Raw genomic sequence first — 22,603 nt, 5'->3', positions numbered from 1 at the left:
GTAACTAGAGAAAGCCTGCACGTAGCAACGGAGACCCGATGCAGCCAAAAATAAATAAAACAAATAAATTTATTAAAAAAAAAAAAAAGAAATGAGGTGAACAATTCTACACACACACAAAAATTATTTAGGACCAAATAACCAAATACAATTGTAGCCTATAAAGATTTTCTTACGTTCTTCCTATCGTGGATTTACCAAGCTTCAGGCTTAGGTACTGTCTAAGGCCCCTCTGACTATTACTTTCAAACTCAAGTCTTAGCTATCACACTGGCAATGCAAAAACAGAACCACTCAAGGGAGTGGTTTACTAGTGTGTAAACTTTACACAGTTACACATGTACTGCATCTTACCTTCTCAGTCACAAAAACTCTAGTTGGAACAGGCAGAAATGCCATCGTGACCACCTCTGACATTTTTCTGATGCATAAAAACCTTCAGACGAAGGCATATACAACCGAAGCAAAATTTTGAAAGGAGTATTAGGTGGAAAAAAGCCCTACTTCTTTTTTTTTTTCAGAAAGCAAATATATCATTTATTGCAACTTCAGCATGGAGCGATGTATTGGTTTAAAATAAAGTACAATCAACACAATTTGGTCATTGTGAGTATGCCAGCTGGGTCCACACTTTACTACACATATGTAACTGTAGAGCTTCTTGTGCCCCAGAGAGGAGACATACTCTTGTGTCTAGGACAAGGGAAACATGTGTTGTTATTCAGGAGCTGGAAGCTACAGCATGACAGGAAAGAATTGAAAAACCCTGGTCTACACATCACTTTACCTTGTTCGAATCTTGTTTCCTTGGCTTGCTTCATTGTTTTCTCTCTCCTGGGACTGACATTGTGTGTTATGTATCAGGCATGTAACGTGTAGAAGTTTCAGAACCCAAAATCATATAGATCAGTAAAAATGTATTTCTATATTTTTGTTTAAAATCTATTGAAAATAACACTGGGCATAATTCATATATTCCAAAATTAGTTTGACCCTCTGCTCATGAGATTCTTTTTATGGTATGTCAAAGAAAATTTGGACTTCCATCCCCAATAAACTTTGAGGTTGGAGGACACAAAAGCTTTTGCTCAGACCTAAATTCTGTCTGAAAAAAAAAAAAAGGGTAAATATTATAAGCCCTTTCTAACCTCTCCAGGAGCAGAAATGATTTACAGCTATGGCACTGAACCATAATTTCTTTTTTTTAAAAATAGTAATCTTGTTTTTTTTTTATATATATATTTATTTTTGGCTGTGTTGGGTCTTCGTTTCTGTGCAAGGGCTTTCTCTAGTTGCGGCAAGCGGGGGCCACTCTTCATCACGGTGCGCGGGCCTCTTCACTATCGCGAAAAGCCCTACTTCTATTAAGTTAGCTGGTTGGTCTTTGGCAAATATTTAATTCTCTAGGCCTTAGTTTTCCCATCTGTAAAAACAGGAAGATTAGAGATGAAAAGACTACAGAACACATTTATAATCCTGAATCATGTATATTAGGACACTGTTTGAAAAATATTATTGAAGACTTTCACCTCCTGATATGAATGCAATAAAATGTTTATAAGCTACCACATAAGTATTTTGCCCCACTACCTGGAAAAAAAGTCAAGATTTAATCTAGTCAATCATCTACCATTAAATAGCAGTTTATGGGAAATACACATGATAGAACAGATTGAGTGATAGTACGAAGACGAAATCAGCCAAATCCAGAATATGGGAAATTCAACTAGACAAATGACCCAATCTCTACAACAAATAAATGTCAAGGAAAGAGAGGGGAAGAGAGCTTGTTGAATATTAAAAGAGACATAAGAAATATCAAATGAAATGTATAGATATAGTTTAGATCCCAATTCAAAGAAACAAGCATGAAAAATAATTTTTTTGAGAAAATTAGAAAAATCTGAACACTGGATATTAGATGAAATGACAGCTAAGATTTGTTTTAAAATAATTCTGGCCGAGAGTGGGTTGGGGTGTGTGAAGTGTGTTTACTTCACACTTGTGGCCTGGGTATGTGGCCTGGGTGTGAGGAGGGGGAAGGAAGAGAAACAAAACTGGCCAAATATTCATAATGGCTGAAGTTAGGTGTTGGGTTCATTTTACTGTATTCTCTTTGAAAAATTTCATAACAGTAACAAAAAGTATGACCTTCAAATCTATTAACTTTATGTACATTTACCTGATATATCATTAGGCCTTACTGAAGAAATGGAATTCTCTGAGTACAAAATCTTAAGAAAACAAAAAGACAAAAGTAGTCATTAAAGGCCCAATATAATTATCTAGCAAGTGATACATTCTATATTTATTAAGAAAAGAAACCACTGAAACCTATAAAATTAATATACCCAACTAGCCTCAACAACTATCAACTCATGGACCACCTTTTTCCACCTAAAACCCCATCCATAATACCCCACAAACCCTGGTCTCATATTAGAAATGGCTGTTTTAAAGGCTCATTGGTTTGATTTTGAGTTGCCTTGAAAAGAATTTTTTTAGTCTTTGGAGCAAAGACCATTTCCTATGCTTAAACACACCTAGCTCTATTCTCCACATTTGACAGGTTCAAGATCATACACATATCAATTGTTAAATATACATCTGTATATATATAAAATTTAAAACAAAAAAATCCACTTACTACCAGATATTAAGATTTATTATAAAACCATAGTAATTAAGACAATGTGATGCTGGTCTAGAGGTAGACAAAAATCATAATTAGAGACCAGAAAGAGAACCACATCATTGGCAGACGTGATGTATAACAGAGCTGCCAAAGACTATTCAATAAATAGGACTAAGACAACTGTTATTAGCATGGGAAAAAAATGACACTATACATCTACCTCAAACCAAACTTTAAAAAAAATCAATTCCAGGTACATTAAGGATTCAAATGTAAAACATTCAGAAAAAAAATGAGAGAATATATTCTTTTACTCTGGAGGTTGGGAAGAATTTCTTAAATAAGACATAAAAGAAGACAGGTCATTAAAGGATAAATCTTACTTTCATTAAAATTAACTCCTACCCATCAGTAATAAAAAAACAAATAACAGAAAAGAACAGTGGATGAAGATATAACAGGCATTTTATTGATACAGAAACAAGAAACACATGAAGATATTCAACTCTCCTTAACTATCAGGAAAATGCAATTAATATGACAATAAGATTTCATTCCTTTCCAACAGACTGGAGAAAGTAAAGTCTGACAATATCAGGTTTGGGCAAGGATGTAGAACAAGAATTCTCATACATGCCAGTAGGACTGTAAATCGGTCCAAGTACTTTAAAAATATATTGGCGTTACTAACTAAACTGAACTTGTGCATAATCCTACCATCTAGCAATTCTAACTGTATTTGTTTGCTAGGGTTGCCATAACAAAAATACTAGAGACTGGGTGGCTTAGACACCAGTTTATTTTCTGAGTTTTGGAGGCTAGAAGTCCAAGAATATAGTTTGGTTTCTTCCCAGGCATTGCAGATGTCTTCTTGCAGTGTCTTCGCTGGCCTTTCTTCTCTGCATGCACATGTCCAGCATTTCTCTGTATGTCCTAATCTCCTCTTCTTATAAGAACAACAATCAGACCAGACTAGGGCACCCCCGCCACTCCACCACCATCAAAGGTCTCATTTTAACTTAATTACCTCTTTATTAAAGACCGTATCTCCAAATGCAGTCACATTCTGAGATATTGGGAGGTATTAGGAGTAAGGGCTTCGACATTTGAATTTTGGGGAAACCCAATTCAGTCCATAACACCACCTCTAGGCATATTAGCCAGAGAAACTTTTGCACATGTTTGAGAATGCTAAGTTTAGTTCATAATAGTAAACAATATAGCAGATAACTCAAGTGTGTTGCATTTCTAATACAAAATATTATATGGTAGTGGAAAGGAATGAACTATAGCTGCATGCATAAATTTGGATTACTCTTAGAAACAGTGTTAAATGGAAAAAAAAATTAGTTACAAAAGAATACATGCAAAATAACTACATTCATAATAAGGTTAAAAAAAAGCAAAGATACAGTGCATATTTTGGGGATACACCTAGGTAGCCTTATAATAAACTCAACTCTAAAGAAAAGCAAGGTAACGAATAATATAAAATTCATGATAGTGGTTTCCTCTGGGAAAGAAGGAGGGGGAATACATTAAGAAAGAGACATAAGAGACTTAAAAAGGTACCTTGGTATTCTATTTCTTAATTAGGTGTTGGGTATATGTGTTCACTTTTTTATTCTCTTGTGGTATAATAAAAAAAGTATTTGATCTTTGTCCCTGGTCCCTGGTAGAGTTCCTGAAACCTCCTGAATTTGCTGAGTGATAGAAATGTCATTTGTCATTCCTGAGTCCCTTTCAACCACACTTGAGTTTATGCTAATGAGGTGACTCTTGGTGGGTTGGGAGACGCTAGATAGCTTCAAGATAGAAGCTGGTCACCAGAAAAACCAGCCAGGTGATTATAGAGTTGTAACTTTCAGGGCCCATCCCCCAATTTCCAGGGAGGGGAGAGGGACTAAAGATTTTCAGTTAAATAGCCAATGATTTAATCAATCATGCTTACTCAATGAAATCCCATAAAAAACCTTGAAACAGCCAGGCTCAAGAAGCTTCCAGGTTGGTGAACACACCAATGTGCTGAGACGGTGGCACACCCAGGCAGGCCATGGAAGCTCTGCACTCCCTGCGTCCCATACTTTGCCCCTTTATAATAAAACTGGAGTAGGTAGTATAGCGCTTTCCTGAGTCCAGTCAGTCATTCTAGAGAATTATCACAGCTGGGGGCGGGGGGGTGAGCAGTCATGGGAATCGCTGAATTTGGAGTCAGCTGGGTAGAAGTGTAGGTAGCTTTGGGATACTTTAAACTCCTGGCTGGCATCTGTTGTGGAGGCAGTCTTGTGGGGCTGAGCCCTTGACCTATGGGTCTGTTCTAACTCTAGGTGTCAAATTATAGGACATCCAATTGCTGTCACAGAATTGCCGTTGGAACTACAGATCTTTAAATGGTGTGTGTGTGCGCGCGCGCACAGAAGTGTGCGCACAGAAGTGTGCATGCATCGTATACACTCTTTTCTCTTACTGTATATTATATATTTAATAAGGAAAAATTCAACTACTGTGTATTTAAAGTTAAAGAAAGAAAAAAATATGAAGTAAAAAAATAGGCATGTCATATATACCTTTAACCATAGGGAATAGTCTTAAGTACTGAAAGAGCCAGAATTGCCTGTATTTGGAAATTTATCTTTCAGTCTAATAAGAATGGCTTAATTAATTTTATACACAAAACATTATCAATCTGGGCATTTTCTGGCATATTTCCCAAGAACTTATTTAGAATCTGGCACCCTCAAAATTGAACTTCATTGTTATTTGCCTCAGTCCTTAAAGAAAACACTGATCAAACTTATCCCCAGGTGGCATTATAATGACAACCATTTGATTTCCTCAAGTTCACAATTCAAGACTTTAATAATAACTCATAAAGAAGGTACAATTCATGCAAAAAAAAAAACCCAGAAGCTATAATACTAATTTCATACATACGTGTACAAAATGTACATTTAACATAGTCTCAAAATAATCCTTGTCTGAAATATTTACTAAATAATAAGAATGAAATAATTTTTGAACCAAAAAAAATGGTCTTTTAACTTCCTTGCTAAGTAGAGCACTCATTTAAATATATTTACCTGAAACTGTTCTTAAATTTTTTAAATTAAAGCTAGCATTATCTATTAAATCAGCTTTTAATCATGATCATAGTTTATCCTACAGAAAAAGGTATTATTTATAAGGTCACTTTAATATGACAAATATATGTGTATGTAGGTATGTGTGTGTGTATACTATAAATTAATTTATTTATATTATATATATATTTAGAATCCTAGCTGTTTTTTCTCTAAATTATACAAGTCCTTAAGGTTTTCAATCTGGTAAATTTTTAAATGATATACTCACTCCCTGTGAATGTTAATAAAAACTGGCAAAATTTCCGGAATACTTTCAAGAAGAAAGTAAAATAATTAAAATAACTTGAAATGTCGCTGTCTTCATCTTCCTTCTGTTTGGTTAAAGAAATAATAAACTGCTGCAAATTCTATTTCTCACTCTGCTGCAGGTTCATATTTACACAACATCATAGCATATTTAAGGCATAAACAAATGCCTCTTGAAAAAATGTTTTATTGACAACCAGAAACACAAAACAAATCCTTCACAAACTACATTGATAAAAGACTTTATTTCTAGCACTAACCTAAGACTCTCGGTAATATGAATAATTTTCATTAAACTAAAATCTTCACTCTTTAATAACTCTTAATCGTCTATCCAGAAGAATAAATTGTTGAGAATAGACTTGAGTAATCATTCACCCATGTCTCCTGTTTTTGAGTTACTGCTGTCATGGAGCAAGGCAGCATAGATTTTAAAATATCACATAAGATTCTTTTGATTCTTCTCTACATCCTTGAATCTATTGAGAAACACGTATCAAAGGCACAGTTCAGTTAAAAACGACAACAACACTGGTCTGAATTCAACACTGCCTTTTACAATTGACCCTTCCCATCACACAGCAATTTCTTTTTTACATATATGTTATCATTCTAACTCCTATTCTCAAACTGTTCAGGATTTTACGTAGAAATTTTCTCATCTATCAAAAAACATGCCCCCAATCACTTTCTAGTTCCTCCCAATCCACCTAAAAAAAAGCAATATCTCTCATACGCTGCTGATGGGAGTGCAGAATGGACCACTCTTGAAAGGCCAACTGTCAATATTTATCACATTTACAAAAACATTTCCTCTTTAAACCAGCAATTCTCTTCAGAGGATCTAAGAGTTACCCCTGCAAATGTAAGAAATGACATTTATTCATTAAAGCATTGTTCCTAATATCCAAAGGCTGGAAACAACACAAGTGTCCATCTATAGGAGATTGGCTACAAATCTGAGTATATCCACAAAATGGAATATATGACAGCCGAAAGAAAAAAAAAAAAAGAATGCGTAAGTTTAATTAAATAGTGACAAGAAGGAATATCCAGAATATACTGTTAAGTGAAAAAAAAAACAAAGTGCAGAACAATGCAGAGCATATGGAAGAATCTTTTTGAAATCCTGCAAGTAAAAAAGGTAGTAGCTTGGGGCTTCCCTGGTGGCGCAGTGGTTAAGAATCTGTCTGCCAATGTAGGGGACACGGGTTCGATCTCTGCTCCAGGAAGATCCCACATGCTGCGGAGCAACGAAGCCCATGCGCTACAACTACTGAGTCTGCGCTCTAGAGCCGGTGAGCCACAACTACTGAGCCCTCGTGCCACAACTACTGAAGCCCACATGCCTAGAGCCCATGCTCCGAAACAAGAGAAGCCACCATAATGAGAAGCACATCCACTGCAACGAAGAGTAGCTCCCGCTTGCCACAACTAGAGAAAGCCCGCGTGCAGCAAAAAAGACCCAGTGCAGCCAAAAATAAATAAATAAATAAATAAATTTAAACAACAAGGTAGTAGCTTGAGGTAAAGAAATGCTTTTTGATTTTGTCAAAGTCATGTAAAGTCTTAGAGTTGAAATTAAAACTATTGTATTTAACTCTTTTTCTATTTCTTAAACTAAATTATAATAAAAGGCTAGGAATACAGGTTTTCCTCCATATCTGAAAGTAGAATGTTTCTATGAAACCTTTCGTAAGCCAAAATGGTATAAAGTGAAGAAGCAATTACCATTAATTTATATGGGGAAAGTTTGAGCATTTCCAGACTCAAAAAATAACCTACCAAATCATACCAAATAACACATAAAACCTAAAATAACACTAGCATATAGTAAAAGCAGGTATGATATGATAAACACACTGCCTGGATAAAGTAGAAATAATGTCTGTACAGTATAGTTTCACTTAGCAGAATCGACAGGACAGCGAGCGGCACACTGGAAGGCTGAGAGGTGGTGATGAAGGTGTGTTAGGCTGTGGTGGGGGCGTGTGGAGATGGGGACGTAGGAGACAGAGGAAGGGGGTCACCTATTAACATCTCACCGTTGTTTGAATCCGTCAGAGCAAGCAGGTCCCTAATGTCTTCACCTTCTTCTATAACTGCCTGCCTCAGTGTCAAATGTTGAGGTTCATCAGCTGTGGCTGATGTGGAAGGCTTGAAATATGACAGTATTGCTTGACTGCTTATCCTCATGCATTTTTCTATCATGCAGTTGTTTGCAGGCACTCAAAACATCCTGCAAACTTGCCCTAAACCTACATGCCCTTTCAAAATTAAAGTCATACCTCCTCTGCTATCATTGCAGCACTGTCAATTACAGTGAAAATCTCATGCAGGTGCTTCATGTTGAGTTCCTGGAGGGCTTTACTTTTAGGCTGTTCACTACTGTGTTCGGTTTCAATTAGTATTCGAATAGCATCCTTTCCTCTAGCAATGGCATCACCCCTTCATCTGTCAGTTCTTAGTCATGGGATGCCAAAACCTCTTCAACAACATCTTCAGGGTCAAACACTTATACAAATAACCACCTCCTGTAATTATTTTCTTCAGTTCCGGGAACTTTTTGGCAGCTTCAGTATCAGCGGAAGCACTCTCTCCAGTAACTTTTAAGCTAAGAACCTGCCCTCACCAATCAAACCATCCATGACTACCTTCAAATTCTACTGTTGCAACACTTTCATCACCGTGGTCCAAGTGCTTTCTGTTTCAGCTTATTGGAAAGACTGACCGATTTCTCCATAAGATAACTTAAACACCTCGCTTTGTACAACCATCAGTCCACTCAAGCAATAGACTTTCCAGTTTACCCACTGCCGGATGTCAACTGAGACCACTTTGCTACTAACAGAAGCAATAGTAACTTTGGCAGCTTTCAAGATTCTTTCTCTCTGCGTGGAAACGGTGGACCCAAGCAAGTTCAACTCACACACAATGCCCAGTTCGTTCACCCCAATCAAAACACTTAAAACTACATCTGGTTTTATGTTAAGCTTTTCTGATACTTTAGGACACTTGCTGACGGATGCACGAAATAAATCGAGATGCAGCACAGATGCTCACAGACACAGTTCCAAGCTATGGGGGCTTGATGCTGAGACGCTGAGTGTATTTCCAGGGAAGGAGCCTGGCTGTGCCACTCAGGCTGCCGGGTCTGCGCGCTGCCTCGGTAAAGGATCCCTGCAAAAAAACCGCTGAAGGCTAAGCATACCAAGTACTATCGCTTTTTGCCGTTTTTTCGTAAAAGTGAAAACCCTCCAGATTTCCTTCAGTTATGAAAACAGGTACTAATACAATACAGGTCTTTTGTAAAAGCGAAGTGGCCTAAATCGAATTTTTGAAAAGTGGGGGGACACCTGTATATTAACCTGAAAAATAGTTTGTAACAAAAATGAACTTCTTTGCACTGACTTATTCTGTTCCTAAGAAACGTGTTTTGTTAAAATCATTACAGGGCAGAAATACAAATATATATATTTAATATACATTTTATATCTATTTAATGAAATGCAGATTTATGTTAAAAATCGGTGAACTTCTAACCTAGAGACACAAGCCTACTATGATTACAAAGAACAATATGGTTCTCTAAATAAGTAAACAAGGTAAATGATAGCAGAATTGAAAAACATCTCTGTAATTCCCTTACAAAGACTGACAAAGTAACGTGCTCACGGGTGTACCAGGCGGGGCGGCAAGGGGTGGCGGGGACCGCCGAGCCGTAGGTGCGGCTCAACGCCACCACCAGCTTCGCCCGGTTCTGATGCGGCTGCTGCGCAAGCTGGGAGGCCTCCTTAATCGGCAGCAGCCTCTTGGCCCCCACGGCGCCAGAACCCGGCCGGGACGAATGTGTCCGCTCTCGGCTGCATTTGGCTCGACTGACCACAGCCAGATTTTCAGCAGACAAAATTCACACTCCGGTCAGCCGGCCGCGGACAGCCGAGGGCGTGGTTACCGCCAGAAAGCTCAAATAACTCTCGCGGGAAAAGGCAATACCGCGAGACGACCGCGAGGGCAGGGGCGACTCTTAGCTCCGCGCATGCGCAGAGGACCGAGTCAGCCCTTTTCCGGCTGGAAGTGTGAGTTCTGTGAGTGTTGAGGTTAGACTGGAAGTGGTGTTGTGTAGAGAATGGGGGGCGAGGCGCACCGCGGGTCGGCAGGCGAGGCGCGAGGCTCGCGGCGTGAGGCTGGAGGTGAGAAGGAAGAAAGGCAACCTCTGGTGGGAGTGGTCCGGAGTCCACTGAAGGGAGACATTCCGGGGTTCGTTGGCGGGAGGCACGTTTTGCTTTTGCTCAGGGGGCGAATGGACGTCTCCCGGGGGAAGGGGTCAGCGGTCCGGGATCCGAGGGAAGATGTTCTCGGGTCAGCTGAAGGGGTCAGGCTGAGGTTCTTAGGCCTAGTTAGGTCCCTGGAGAACTGGAGCAAACGGGAGTCTCCTGGGAAGAGGGTTACATTCTAATCTACCTAAAGCTCGTACCTGCAAGTTCCTACTCTTAAGGCCTAAGTATTACTGATGTGTGCACAATGGCAATACAGGAAACAAAGGAGAATACCAGAGACAGAAAGAACATAATTTTAAATTACTGGTTATGGGACAGGTTTGCAATGCCTTCAGGAAGGAATCACGCTTTAACCATCCCTTTTAAAAATAGAATATCTTTAGACAGACAAAAAGTAGAAATAAAACTATAACTAATACATATGTACTTGACACCCAACTGGAGAAATAGTTATTATATAACTGATGTCCTTTGTCTGCTCCACCCAATCCCGTTATGTTCCCTCTTGACCAAGGTAACCACCCTTTTAATTTCTGATTGCATATAGTGCTGTTTTGCATAGTTTTAACAATCAGAAATTTGTATATCCTTTGGCAGCTTTCTTTAAAGTAATGTAAGATTTGTCAGTGTTATGTAACTCTAGTTCATTCCTTGTAACAGCTGAACAGGTGTTCCCTTATATGAATATATCACTATTCATTTTCTTGCTTTGTATCCCCAGGACCTGGCACATTGTAAATACTTGCATGTTAGTTGATTGGATGAATGCTGTAGCATTTGAGCTAAATCATGAAGAATGAATAGGATTTCAAATGACTTAAGGCAAGGAGAATACCAGCCAGAACGAAAGCAGAAGCATGAAAGTGCATGACGTATTTCAAGAACTCCCATAGTCTTAGAGCTTAAAGTGTAGAATAGTATGGAGATATGGGATGAAGGAGAAACCTAGAGAGATAGGATGAGGCTTAGATTTAAACGACATTATCCTGAGGAGATTACACTGCTCAGAGCCGATAGAGATTTTTGAATTATGAGGAAACTGATCAGAGCTGTATTTTTAGAAGATAATAGCACCATGGAAATATGTCTGAGAGGTAAAAATTCATGGCAGGGAATTAAAGACCACACCTATCAAGCATCATAGCAGTAATGATCATTGCATTAAGCATGTAAGGCAATCATGCAGACCTGCTTAAAATCCTAACACATTTTCCTAGTCCATTCGTAGCACCACTTTTGTAAACAACTATTTCATACCTTCTTCTGTCAAGCTTGCAACATTTTCTACTTCTGACTCCCATTTAGCTGTTACCTTGCATCCTCTTTCAGTTAGAAAAGGATTTCCCCATGCTTTCATCCCCACATCTATCAGGTCTATACCTAATATACTATGTCTGCTATTATTGTAGGTGAATTGTCTGCTTGAGGAGAGAGAGTAAGCCCTTTAAGAATACTTTTTGGATATAACAGTCTGAAGTATAGCCGATTATGAACGCCCACAGAGAACTGGATTGAAATGAGAATAGTAAAAATATAACAGAACAGAATGATTTAAAGACAATTGTTTTTGTCTAAAAGAATAATTATTGTAATACAAATGAGATATTAGTTTTTTTTAATGTGTTTCTTATTTTCAGGTAGATTTAAGTGTTAGGCTTTATAAGATAAATCTGAATATAGTTTACATTTATGTTTTTATAAGACCATTGTTTCTACTACTTAACATTATAAGCAGTTTATTTTGAAATAGAATATCGTTGATCCAGTTTTAAAGAATAGGTCTTACTAACCTTTGTCTTACATATTACCAAATTGTTCAAATATAGTTTGGTAACTTATTTTTCATTAATAAAAACAATGTACATGGTACAGTTTGCTACAGTTGTCATTCTCTCATTCAATCTTTCAAATACATTTACTGAGTACCTACCATTACAACAAACACTGTTCTAGGAATAGGTCATTATTATTGCACCTTGGTATATAAGAAACTTTCAGCTACAAGTATTTGGTCACCTTAACTGAAATTCTCTCCTAAAGAATGGCTAAGATAGATGCACACCCAATTAAAGAACATTATTGCTCTGAAATGTGGTTATATATCCACAGCAGTCAGCCTCAACACACACATCTTAAGCATCAGTGCACACATCTATAGATTTTTGAAGTTTTGGCCAGAAAGGACCTGTCCCAGCAGAACCCATCTGGGTTATGGAATCACACATGTAGTTATTCATGTTAACATATGTATATGCTCTGATTTACATTGAGTTCTAATTGAGAATATCTCTGTTTAAAGTTCCAAAACTTACGGTTAGACCAAAGCCCTCAGGTTTGAACCTGTCCCTCCAAACTCCTGTGACTTGCCATTAAGGCACCTTTCAGAGACATAGATAAAGAAAAGAGAGGGCAAACAAAAGACTTTGGAGAGCGTTTTAACACTGTTTTTCTTTAACTGTATAAGGTAAATGTCTATAAAATATCTGGGGAGAGGTGGCATACAGGATAAAATTGTAGTGGTTTGAAATTTCATGTGGAGGGAAGGAACATTAAAAACAAGTGAGCATCCTTCACTGTGACAGGAAGAATCAATAAATGTTCTCTTTCAGCTATTAAGGGCAGTTATATATCTGAGTCAGATTGCTTCAAGGCTGTTGTGAATTGCTCTCCAACTCTTCTTATTCATCAAAGAGATTTAGATGCAGTTGCTTTTTCAGCAGTTTAGTTCTGATTTAATGTATTGATGTTGTCCACAATGCTGTGACATCCAATAGGCATCTGCCATAAACTCTTTAGTCCTACTAACTACCTTGGCAGACAGGACATAAGACCTCCAAAGAAAAGCTTTGCCCATTTCTCAGACCAGGCCCTGAATTCCCCCCAAATGTACTCTTTTTTAAGTATAATCAGGTACCATATACATTAGATCTCTAGCAACTGGTCCTAGTTAAAGCATTCATAATATAATAAGTAATCAAGTTGATATTTTCAAGCCCATCCTAAGGCAACCAACACCTAAAAATGCCACCATCCTAATAAACCCTGACCTTTGCCCCTATTTGTAGGTCTTCCTGTTGACACCAATGCTTTATGTTACTAAACACGGAAAACTATGCCAAGAGACTGCTAGCCTAGAGACAAGGTTATACATTTTGATCTTGTGCATATTACAACTTAACCCTACTCTCTATAGCAAAGTTTTCTCAGATGGCTCCTGCTGCCACCTTCCTGGCACATTCCTGAAGCTGCATTCCAACAGCATTGTTCTAGAATGCCCTTTAAAACTTTTAATCTCATAAAATATCTGCTCCTAAATTCAAGATTTAGTATTTGTCCAATGCCAAACTGACCAAATAGTCTTATCTTGACAGCTCCCCATGTCCCTCTTTCTCACTGAATTATACTAAATTGTGTAACCCATCTCACCAGCCACCTTTACCCCTCAGTTCTGACTTGGTTCTGTTTATTGGCAGTTCATTTCAGAGACATCAACAGAATAACTCAGTACCAGATAGGCCATCACAACTCAGGAAATCCTAGAGCAGTCCCTTTGGCATTATTTGAAGTCTGTCAGCGTGTGTGAGTTATGTTAACAAAAGCTGGCACCATTTCAAAAAAAAAGTTGAGCAACATCTATGCTTTATCTATAAAGCATAATCTGTGCCCACAATATTGACAAGCTCCAGCAACAAAAGGATACACAACCTTTGCTGGGATCCTCTTTAAAAATGTACTTGTACATACGATGCAGCAGTCAGGTTCCTTAGTATTTACCCAAAGGAGTTGGAAACTTTTGTCCACACAAAAACCTACCAATGTTTATAGCAGCTTTATTCATAATTGCCAAAATTTGGAAGCAACTAAGATGTCTTTCAGTAGGTGAATGGATAAATAAACTGTTACAGCCAGACAATGAAGTATTTTTCAGTGCTAAAAAGAAATGAGCTATCAAGTCATGAAAATACATGGAGGAACCTTAAATGCGTATTACTAAGTGAAAGAAGCCAATCTGAAAAGTCTATATACATATAATTCCAACGGTATGGCACTCTGGAAAAGGCAAAACTGTGGAGCTAAGCTGGTAAAAACAGACAAACAAAAAAATTCAGTGACTATTAGAGATTGGTGGCAGTGAGAGTGGGGATAGGAAAGAAGGGAGGCAGAGGCACAGGATTTTCAGGGCAGTGAAAATACTCTATGAAACCATAATGATGGATACATGTCATTATACATTTGTCAAAATCCATGGAGTGTACAACACGAAGGGTGAACCTTAATGTAAAGGGTGGACTTCGGGTGATTATGATGTGACACTGTAGGTCTATCAGCTGTAACATGTACCACTCCGGTGGGGGGTGTTGGTGATGGTGAAGACTGTGCATAGGTGGGGGCAGGAAATATATGGGAAATCTCTATCTTTTGCTCAGTTTCGCTGTGAACCTAAAGTTGCTCTTAAAAAAAATAAAGCTTATTAAAATTTTAAAAAGTGCAGTATACATGACATAATGTAAGTCCCCTTCAAGTTTACTGTTAAAAATAAGTAATGAAGTCTCAGGGAAGAATCTCACTAAGGCCTTCTCCATCTGGCAACATCTTGTTTCAAGGTCACCATCTGCTCTGATGCCTCTTTCAAAGCTGGCTTTATTATTAAAAGATTAGGCCCCCACATAAATACAGTGGTGACAGGCTGGTGAAAATTGATGGCATTCAGATAATTTGTAACACATTTTGAGTGCTGCCTGGTATTCCTGAAACCTATACCTTGTGTACTGTATGATACTGTTTCACTCACAGGTGAAGGATGGGTGATAGCTAGAATGACAAATATTTAGTATGTCCCCAAAACTGAAGGATTCCAATCTTCCTCTCAAGTGATTGGGGGAATCCATTCACCAGGCAAGTAATAAAAGTAATCTCGAGATACGGGTGTTTCAGCTTTAACACTATGACTTAGAAGAACTCATGGAATGCAAAATTTATGCTAAAAAATAACAGACATTATGTGGAAAATAGGATTAGGGCCAAACTATGCAACTTTGTAACTTTGTAACCAGAACAAAGATGAAGTAAAAATGATTTACCTACAATTTGTTTTAATCAGGTATGATAAGGCAAACAGACTTGAAATGGCTGTCATGACGTAGGTAGTTTTTATACTCACAGATCCCTAGATACAGGAGGTAGGGCATGCTGTGCCATGCTATACAGGGTGGCCACATGGGAAGCACCAGGGTTGGGCAGGAGGGAGAGGGGGTGGAAGGGGAAATGTGGAAAAGCCTGTATTGTGGTTTTCTCAGGAAGGAATTGGCCAAGCAAGGTAAGCAGGTTTCAGATTGGCTTTCTTAACAGTTTCACCAGGATTCAGGGCATGGGGGCTGTCCCTAGTTCATGGTTACCTGGCCCTGGGGTAAACAGGGCAGGGGAATATCTGGAGAATAAGAACCTGATTTGGGAGGGTGGGGGAAGTGTGGGTAGGGCTGGCTCTAAAGTTGTGTTCCTGGGTTGAGCTATCAGTCAAGTTGTTTGCTATCTCTAGGAATTACCCAACCCTGGGAGGATTAGTTCCCTCTCTGATTAGTGAGAACCCAAATGCCAGAGCATCAAGAATTACAGAAAATAAAATCTAGTTAGTGCAAACAATCCTAATAAAACTATTAACACTGTTAAAATGTTTAATTTCTAATAAACACTACAGTAAATGTAAGACTTTACCCTTCCTCCCCCACCTCCCCAAAGTGGCATTATTTGATGGAGTGGTTTGTAAGGAAGTGCTGTATTATGCTGATAAGACCCAAATATCCTAAGTTCAAAGAGAGCAGTGCGGGAAGTACTTACAAGATGGGCATGGCCAGACTGAACTAAGAGGAAGTATATATAGTGAATGAACTGTGCTCCTCCATGGTTTGCTGTGTTTAGCTTCGTCAATGTACTTTGCATCTCCTGATGCCAACTCCCAGGTCTTATATCATTTTTTCTATCTCCCAATCTTGGTTGAGGTGGTTTGCCTTACAGAAAAAGGCCTAAGCCTATATAACATTGTGTTGAGAGCTACCAGCTTTTTGCTTCAGCACCCATGACCTTGGATTCTGTAAAGGTCCCTATAGCTGGCAACACTATTTCTCTGTATTGTAATGCTTAATGTCATATCTCTGGTCTTATTCCCAGGTCAAGGATGCATTCCAAGACAGTTCTAAAAATATGTCACCAACTCCAACCTTATAGTTGACCTAGCCATGGAAAACCTCATTGGAACCTCACAAGATCAAACCATACTGGCACTCTTAAAAACCCTTCCCATCAAAAAGTATCAGGAATGAAAATCAGGAATGATATATACCTACCACTTCAAGAAAGTTTCTGTATCAGCCAACAGTTTAGCAGATCAGCTAGTTTCTTTGATCATCAAGCAGACGTAGTCAAGCCACTAACACAAAAGAGGAAAACGTCTCTATATCAGTGTTTTTCACATTATGCATGTGACCCATTTAGTAGGTCATGAAATCAATTTTGTGAGTCATGACGAACATTTTTAAAAACAAAATAAAATATAAAATATCAGAGTGCTTTACATGAATCCTTTGCCAGAATTATACACCTTGCAAGGAATACTAAGGTCAGTTTCAATATGTGGAAAGATATTTGATGGAGGGGATATGATGAATAGAATGTACATTGATTGCCTAAGAAATGGTTTTTAAATCATTGTCCGCTGATGTCTTATTTGGTTTTCATAATAACAAGGTTGATCTGCAGTCTAGTTGTATATTACCATGACTTGCAAATGGATATAAAGTCTGAGATGTTCCACTGAGATTCAGTTGCAAACTGCATTTTTTGGAAAGATGTTATCTAGGCAGTAAAAAAAAAATATATATATATATATATATATATATATATTAGTGACAATTATAGTTAGTGGCAATTATAATATTTTATTCAAAATTGCTTTTAAAATGGATCATTTCTTTTTTAAAAGAAAGAGGAATAATGAAGCAAAGTATGCAGAAGCATGTTCAAGTTCTACTGCTGGATCTGGAAGTATGAATAGTGACAATATTGAGAAAACTATTGACTCTAATCTGCAGACATCAACTTCGTTTGAGCCACGTTTCAAAAAGAAAAAAGTAACTGCAAGGCGTTATAATGAAGATTATTTAAAATACGGTTTTATCAAATGTGAAAAACCCTTTGAAAATGACAGACCTCAGTGTGTTATTTGTAATAATATTCTTGCAAATGAAAGCTTAAAACCTTCAAAATTAAAAAGGCACTTAGAAACACAGCATGCTGAACTTATTGATAAGCCTCTTGAATATTTTCAAAGAAAGAAAATAGATGTAAAATCATCAACACAATTTCTTAGCTGCTCTACTACTGTTAGTGAGAAAACCTTATTATCATCATATTTAGTTGCATATCGTGTGGCAAAAGAGAAAATGGCTCACACAGCTGCTGAAAAAATTATTCTTCCAGCATGTTTGGATATGGTGCGTACAATTTTTGATGATAAATCTGCTGATAAATTAAAAACGATTCCTAGTGATAACACAATATCTCTTCGAATTTGTACAATTGCCGAACATTTAGAGGCAATGCTTATTACTCGGTTGCAGTCGGGAATAGATTTTGCAATCCAGCTTGATGAAAGCACAGATACTGGAAGCTGCACAGCACTTTTAGTCTATGTCAGATATGCGTGGCAAGGCGATTTTATGGAGGATTTTTTGTGTTGTTTAAACTTAACCTCACACCTAAGTGGATTAGATATTTTCACAGAATTAGAAAAGTGCATTGTTGGTCAGTATAAATTAAACTGGAAAAACTGCAAAGGAATTACAAGTGATGGAACAGCAAACATCACTGGAAAACAGAGCAGAGTAATTAAAAAATTGCTAGAAGTTACTAGTGGTGCGTGGAATCATTGTTTTATACATCGTGAAGCGTTAGCATCCAGAGAGATTCCACAGAAGCTCATGGAAGTATTGAAAAAGGCAGTGAAAGTTGTTAACTTTATTAAAGGGAGCTCACTAAACAGCCGACTTCTTGAAACGTTTTGTTCGGAGATTGGAGCTAATTATACCCACTTACTGTATCACACCAAAGTTCGTTGGTTGTCTCAAGGGAAAATACTGAGCAGGGTTTACGAACTCAGGAATGAGATCCACGTTTTTCTCATTGAAAAGAAGTCTCATTTGGCAGCTATTTTTGAGGATGATATTTGGGTTACGAAACTGGCATATTTAACTGATATTTTTGGCATCCTTAATGAACTACGTTTAAAACTACAGGGGAAAAACAGTGACATATTCCAACAGGCCGAACGTATCCAAGGATTCCAGAAGGCGTTACTGTTGTGGCAAGCGAGGCTTAAAAGCAACCGTCCTAGCTACTACATGTTTCCAAGGTTTTTGCAGCACATTGAAGAGAATGTTATCAATGAAAACATTTTGGAAGAAATAAAACTAGAGATATTGTTGCACCTCACTTCTCTCTGCCAAACCTTTAACCATTTATTCCCAGAAGAGAAATTTGAAACATTAAGACAGAATTGTTGGGTAAAAGATCCGTTTGCTTTTCGAAACCCAGAATCAATAATTGAGTTAAACTTGGTGCCTGAGGAAGAAAATGAATTATTGCAGCTCAGTTCTTCATATACATCGAAGAATGATTATGAAACACTAAGTTTATCAGCATTTTGGATTAAGATAAAGGAAGACTTTCCTTTGATAAGCCGAAAGAGTATCCTGCTGCTATTACCATTCACAGCAACTAGTTTGTGTGAACTAGGGTTTTCGGTCTTAACCCAGTTAAAAGCAAAGGAAAGGAACGGATTAAATGGCGCAGCAGATATGCGAGTAGCATTATCCTCCTGTGTTCCAGACTGGAATGAACTTATGAACGGGCAAGCACACCTACCACGTTAAATAAATCTTTTTTTTTTTTTTAATTGGAGTATAGTTGCTTTACAATGTTGTGTAAACAAATCTTACCTGGTTTTTGTTTCTGCAGTTCTTATTTTGTGATTTTTTTATCTGTTGTATTTAAATGTTAATACAGCAGTGTATGTGATAACTTTGTTTTTATTTTTGTTATATTTTAATACGAATAAAATCATAATGTAATTTTATGTTCATTGAACAAAAATTTAATGAACTTCTATTAGAGGTCAGGTACCGTTCTAGACACATTTGGGATACAAAATGAAGAAAACAGACAATTCTCTAGTGGAGCTTATGTTCTGTCAAGGAGAGAGAGAGACAATAAACATAATAAATAACCTTTATAATATTTAGAAGATAATAAGTGCTATAGAAAGTAATAAGAAAGGAGGTCAGGGAACTATTTGGGGACCAAATCATGAAGGGCTCTAGACCATTATAGGGGCTCTGGATTTTTGTCAGTGAAATGGAGAGCAGTTGGGTTCTGTGGAGGAAAGACATGATGTGAATTAGGTTTTAAAAAACTCACTCTGACTTCTATTTTGAGAATAGATTGAATTATATGTTACTTCTTTAAAGAGGTCTTTCCTAACCACTTTAGTTTGGGTACATCCTTCTTTATTCTTCCTTTTATTTCTTTGTTTTCTTGGTAGTATGTAATTTGTAATATTTGTATTTATTTATGTGATTACTAGTTCTGTCAACCTGCCACCTTGGAATGAATGCTCCATAGGAGCAGAGATCGTGTCATCTTGCATGATACATAGCAAATGGATATTCCATTTACATTTGCTGGAGAAAAAAATCAATAACATCTAATACCTGTAACATGAGGTCATATTCCCAGGAATAATAATTAAATGTATGGCAAATTTCTTTGCCGCTTTTACATTTTAAAATCTGATTTTGTCAGATAATCTCTATAAGCATCCCAAAACGGCATTGATTGATGTTGCTTCCTCACATCATTGCTGAAAATTAAGCAATTTAATTGCTTAATATGTCTTCCTCAAACTAATTTCAACTTCTGCCTCTCTTTACATATTTGCTGACCCCACTGGGTGATGTTTCTTTGGGTGTGGTCTTTCTCTAAAATCATACAGGTTAGCAGAAATATTTGATTTTTCAGATTTTCTATTCTATTAAAGGTAATAGATTTTCCCCCCTTCTTGGTGCTTAAAATACAGTTGGAAGACAATTTTCCATGAATAGCTCACATTTCTGCACAGTCTGGATCCTCTGATTGAAAGTATTTGCATTTAATTTAAGAACACTTGTGTAAGGGGACATTCCAGAATGGTGAAACTAGAGACATTTTCCCAAGAAACATCCCAGGGAAATAAAGATAAAGCCTTTTCCTACCTCCCTGGAGACATTTGCGTGCATTCCAGGAGTAATGAGTAATCTCCCTGTAGGGAAGGGTGAGAGGATGTACCAGCAGCCCCCACTGTGTGCAGAGCTAACACCTGTGGGAATTGGGGCATGGGAAACCAACCCACAATGCTGATCTGGCTCCTTTTTTTTTTTTTTGGCTATGAGTAATAAATTGTATCTCTGACCCAAAGGTCTTGTGTCTTTATGTCAGTATATGTCACTTCTACAAAATCCCTTTTACTATGTACAACATATTCACAGGTTCCAGGGATTAAGACTTGGCTATCTTTATGGGGTACCATTATTCAGCCTATCACAGTCCACTGCCAGTCCTCAAAGACTCATACATCCCACATGAGAAATACCTTCACCCATTCCAAGGCCCCCCAGAGTCTCAGCCCATTACAGTATCAACTTAAGTCTAAAATCTCATATCTAATCATCTAAATTATGGGTGCAGTTCTGGATATAATGTGTCCTGGGGCAAAATCCTCTGCCTGTGGAGCTGTGAAACTAGAAAGCAAGTTTGTGCTCTAGAAATACAGTGGTGGGACAGGCATAGCGTAACAGATCCATTCTCATTCAAGAAGGGAGAAAATGAAGAAAAAGAGTCAGTTAATCACTTTTGAAGTCCACCTAGGCAAACTCCATTAAGTTTCAAAGCCTGGAAATAACTTACATGGCTCATGCCTCTGCCTTCTGGACCCCTGACTCCACTCTCTGGAGCTCTCCACCCTTGGAATCATCCTTTTTCATGAAGAGTAACACATGTCTGCCACTGAGTAGTTTTTCTCAGCATGTTTTCTGCCTGTAGAATTTTGAGAGTCTTTTCATTTTTGTCCTCTGTCCCTTTTAGTCCAACTTGACAATGTTTTTGTTGGTATAGCATTCTCAAAAACTTTGTGGGTCACAGAGATTCACTTTATTAAAAAACAGGCTACTCCTCAGATCTTTCCTGAATAATTTCATCTGTTTTTGGCTTCTGAGTCTTACACCCCTTCAAAGAGCCCTCTATATACTTGAATGTGCTAACCTTTTGTACTTTCCAAGTACTAGCAAAAGTCTATCCACACTTAAAAATGGTTAAGATGATAACTTTTATGTATATTTTACTACAATTTAAAACATTTTTAATCAAAAAGAAGCTGTGCAACTACATCATTGGTTTACTCTCCAGAGCATGCTTTCCTGGCAGTGGATCTCTTAACTTCAGCATTGTTTGCAATCTGTGTAGGCTGAGAATTTCCCAAATCAAATTCTGCTTCCTTTTTGTAACAGTTCTCTCCGTTCCTCTCTCACATTTTACTAAAAGCAACCAAGAAGAAACCAGGTCACACCTTCAATATTTTGCTTGGAAATCTCAACCAAATACCCAAATTCATTGCTTACAAGTTCTGTTTTCTGTATAATTATAGGACACAATCTAAGCTTTCTACCATTATATAACAGAACCCCCTTCCCTCCAGTTTCCCAAATCACGTTCCTCATTTCCTCTGAGACCACACCAGCAGTCTTTAACACCCATATTTCTACTAACAGTCTGTTCAAGGCAATCTAGGACTTTTCCATCATGTTCCTCAAAATTCTTCCAACTTCTACCCATTACCCACTTCCAAACCACTTTCATATTTTTAGTATTTGTTACAGTAGAGTTGCCATAGTTTGGAGCTAGAAAAACATCTTTCTTCTGATGACTGAACTCACCTCACTCCTTCTCCAATCTCGCTTCTTCTTTGGGGCAACCTCCTTGCAGACTCTGGCCAAGATTAGCGAAGAGTAATAATCCTGTGCTAATGATGTCCCAAGCTCAGTCTTGGAACTGAGGACAAAGGGAGGCAGAAAGAGGGATACTTTCAGATACCAAAATCTGTACTCATTTACTACGGCTGCTGTAACAAATTACCACAATATTAATGGCTTAAAACAACACGAATTTATTCTCTTTTGGAGGTCAGAAGTCCAATGATAGTCTCATTGGGCGAAAGT

The 22,603-nt window shown here is 37.7% G+C and overlaps 1 protein-coding gene across 2 annotated transcripts; it reads left to right on the top strand.

The window, feature by feature from the left end:
- Positions 1 to 10,085: 10,085 nt before the first annotated feature.
- On the top strand, positions 10,086 to 19,364 carry FAM200B (family with sequence similarity 200 member B). Of its 2 annotated transcripts, XM_068542273.1 has the most exons (3): positions 10,086 to 10,217; positions 16,470 to 16,917; positions 17,281 to 19,364. In XM_068542273.1, the coding sequence occupies exons 2-3, from the start codon at positions 16,874 to 16,876 to the stop codon at positions 19,226 to 19,228; spliced, it is 1,992 nt and encodes a 663-aa protein (XP_068398374.1). In that variant the 5' UTR covers positions 10,086 to 10,217; positions 16,470 to 16,873; the 3' UTR covers positions 19,229 to 19,364. The 2 variants fall into 2 exon arrangements, with proteins under 2 accessions (XP_068398374.1, XP_068398376.1); XM_068542275.1 differs by lacking the exon at positions 16,470 to 16,917.
- Positions 19,365 to 22,603: the final 3,239 nt, after the last annotated feature.

This window comes from Eschrichtius robustus, chromosome 4 (assembly GCF_028021215.1).
Source record: "Eschrichtius robustus isolate mEscRob2 chromosome 4, mEscRob2.pri, whole genome shotgun sequence".
Lineage (NCBI taxonomy): Eukaryota > Metazoa > Chordata > Mammalia > Artiodactyla > Eschrichtiidae > Eschrichtius > Eschrichtius robustus.
This window is presented reverse-complemented; position numbering and strand designations above follow the sequence as displayed.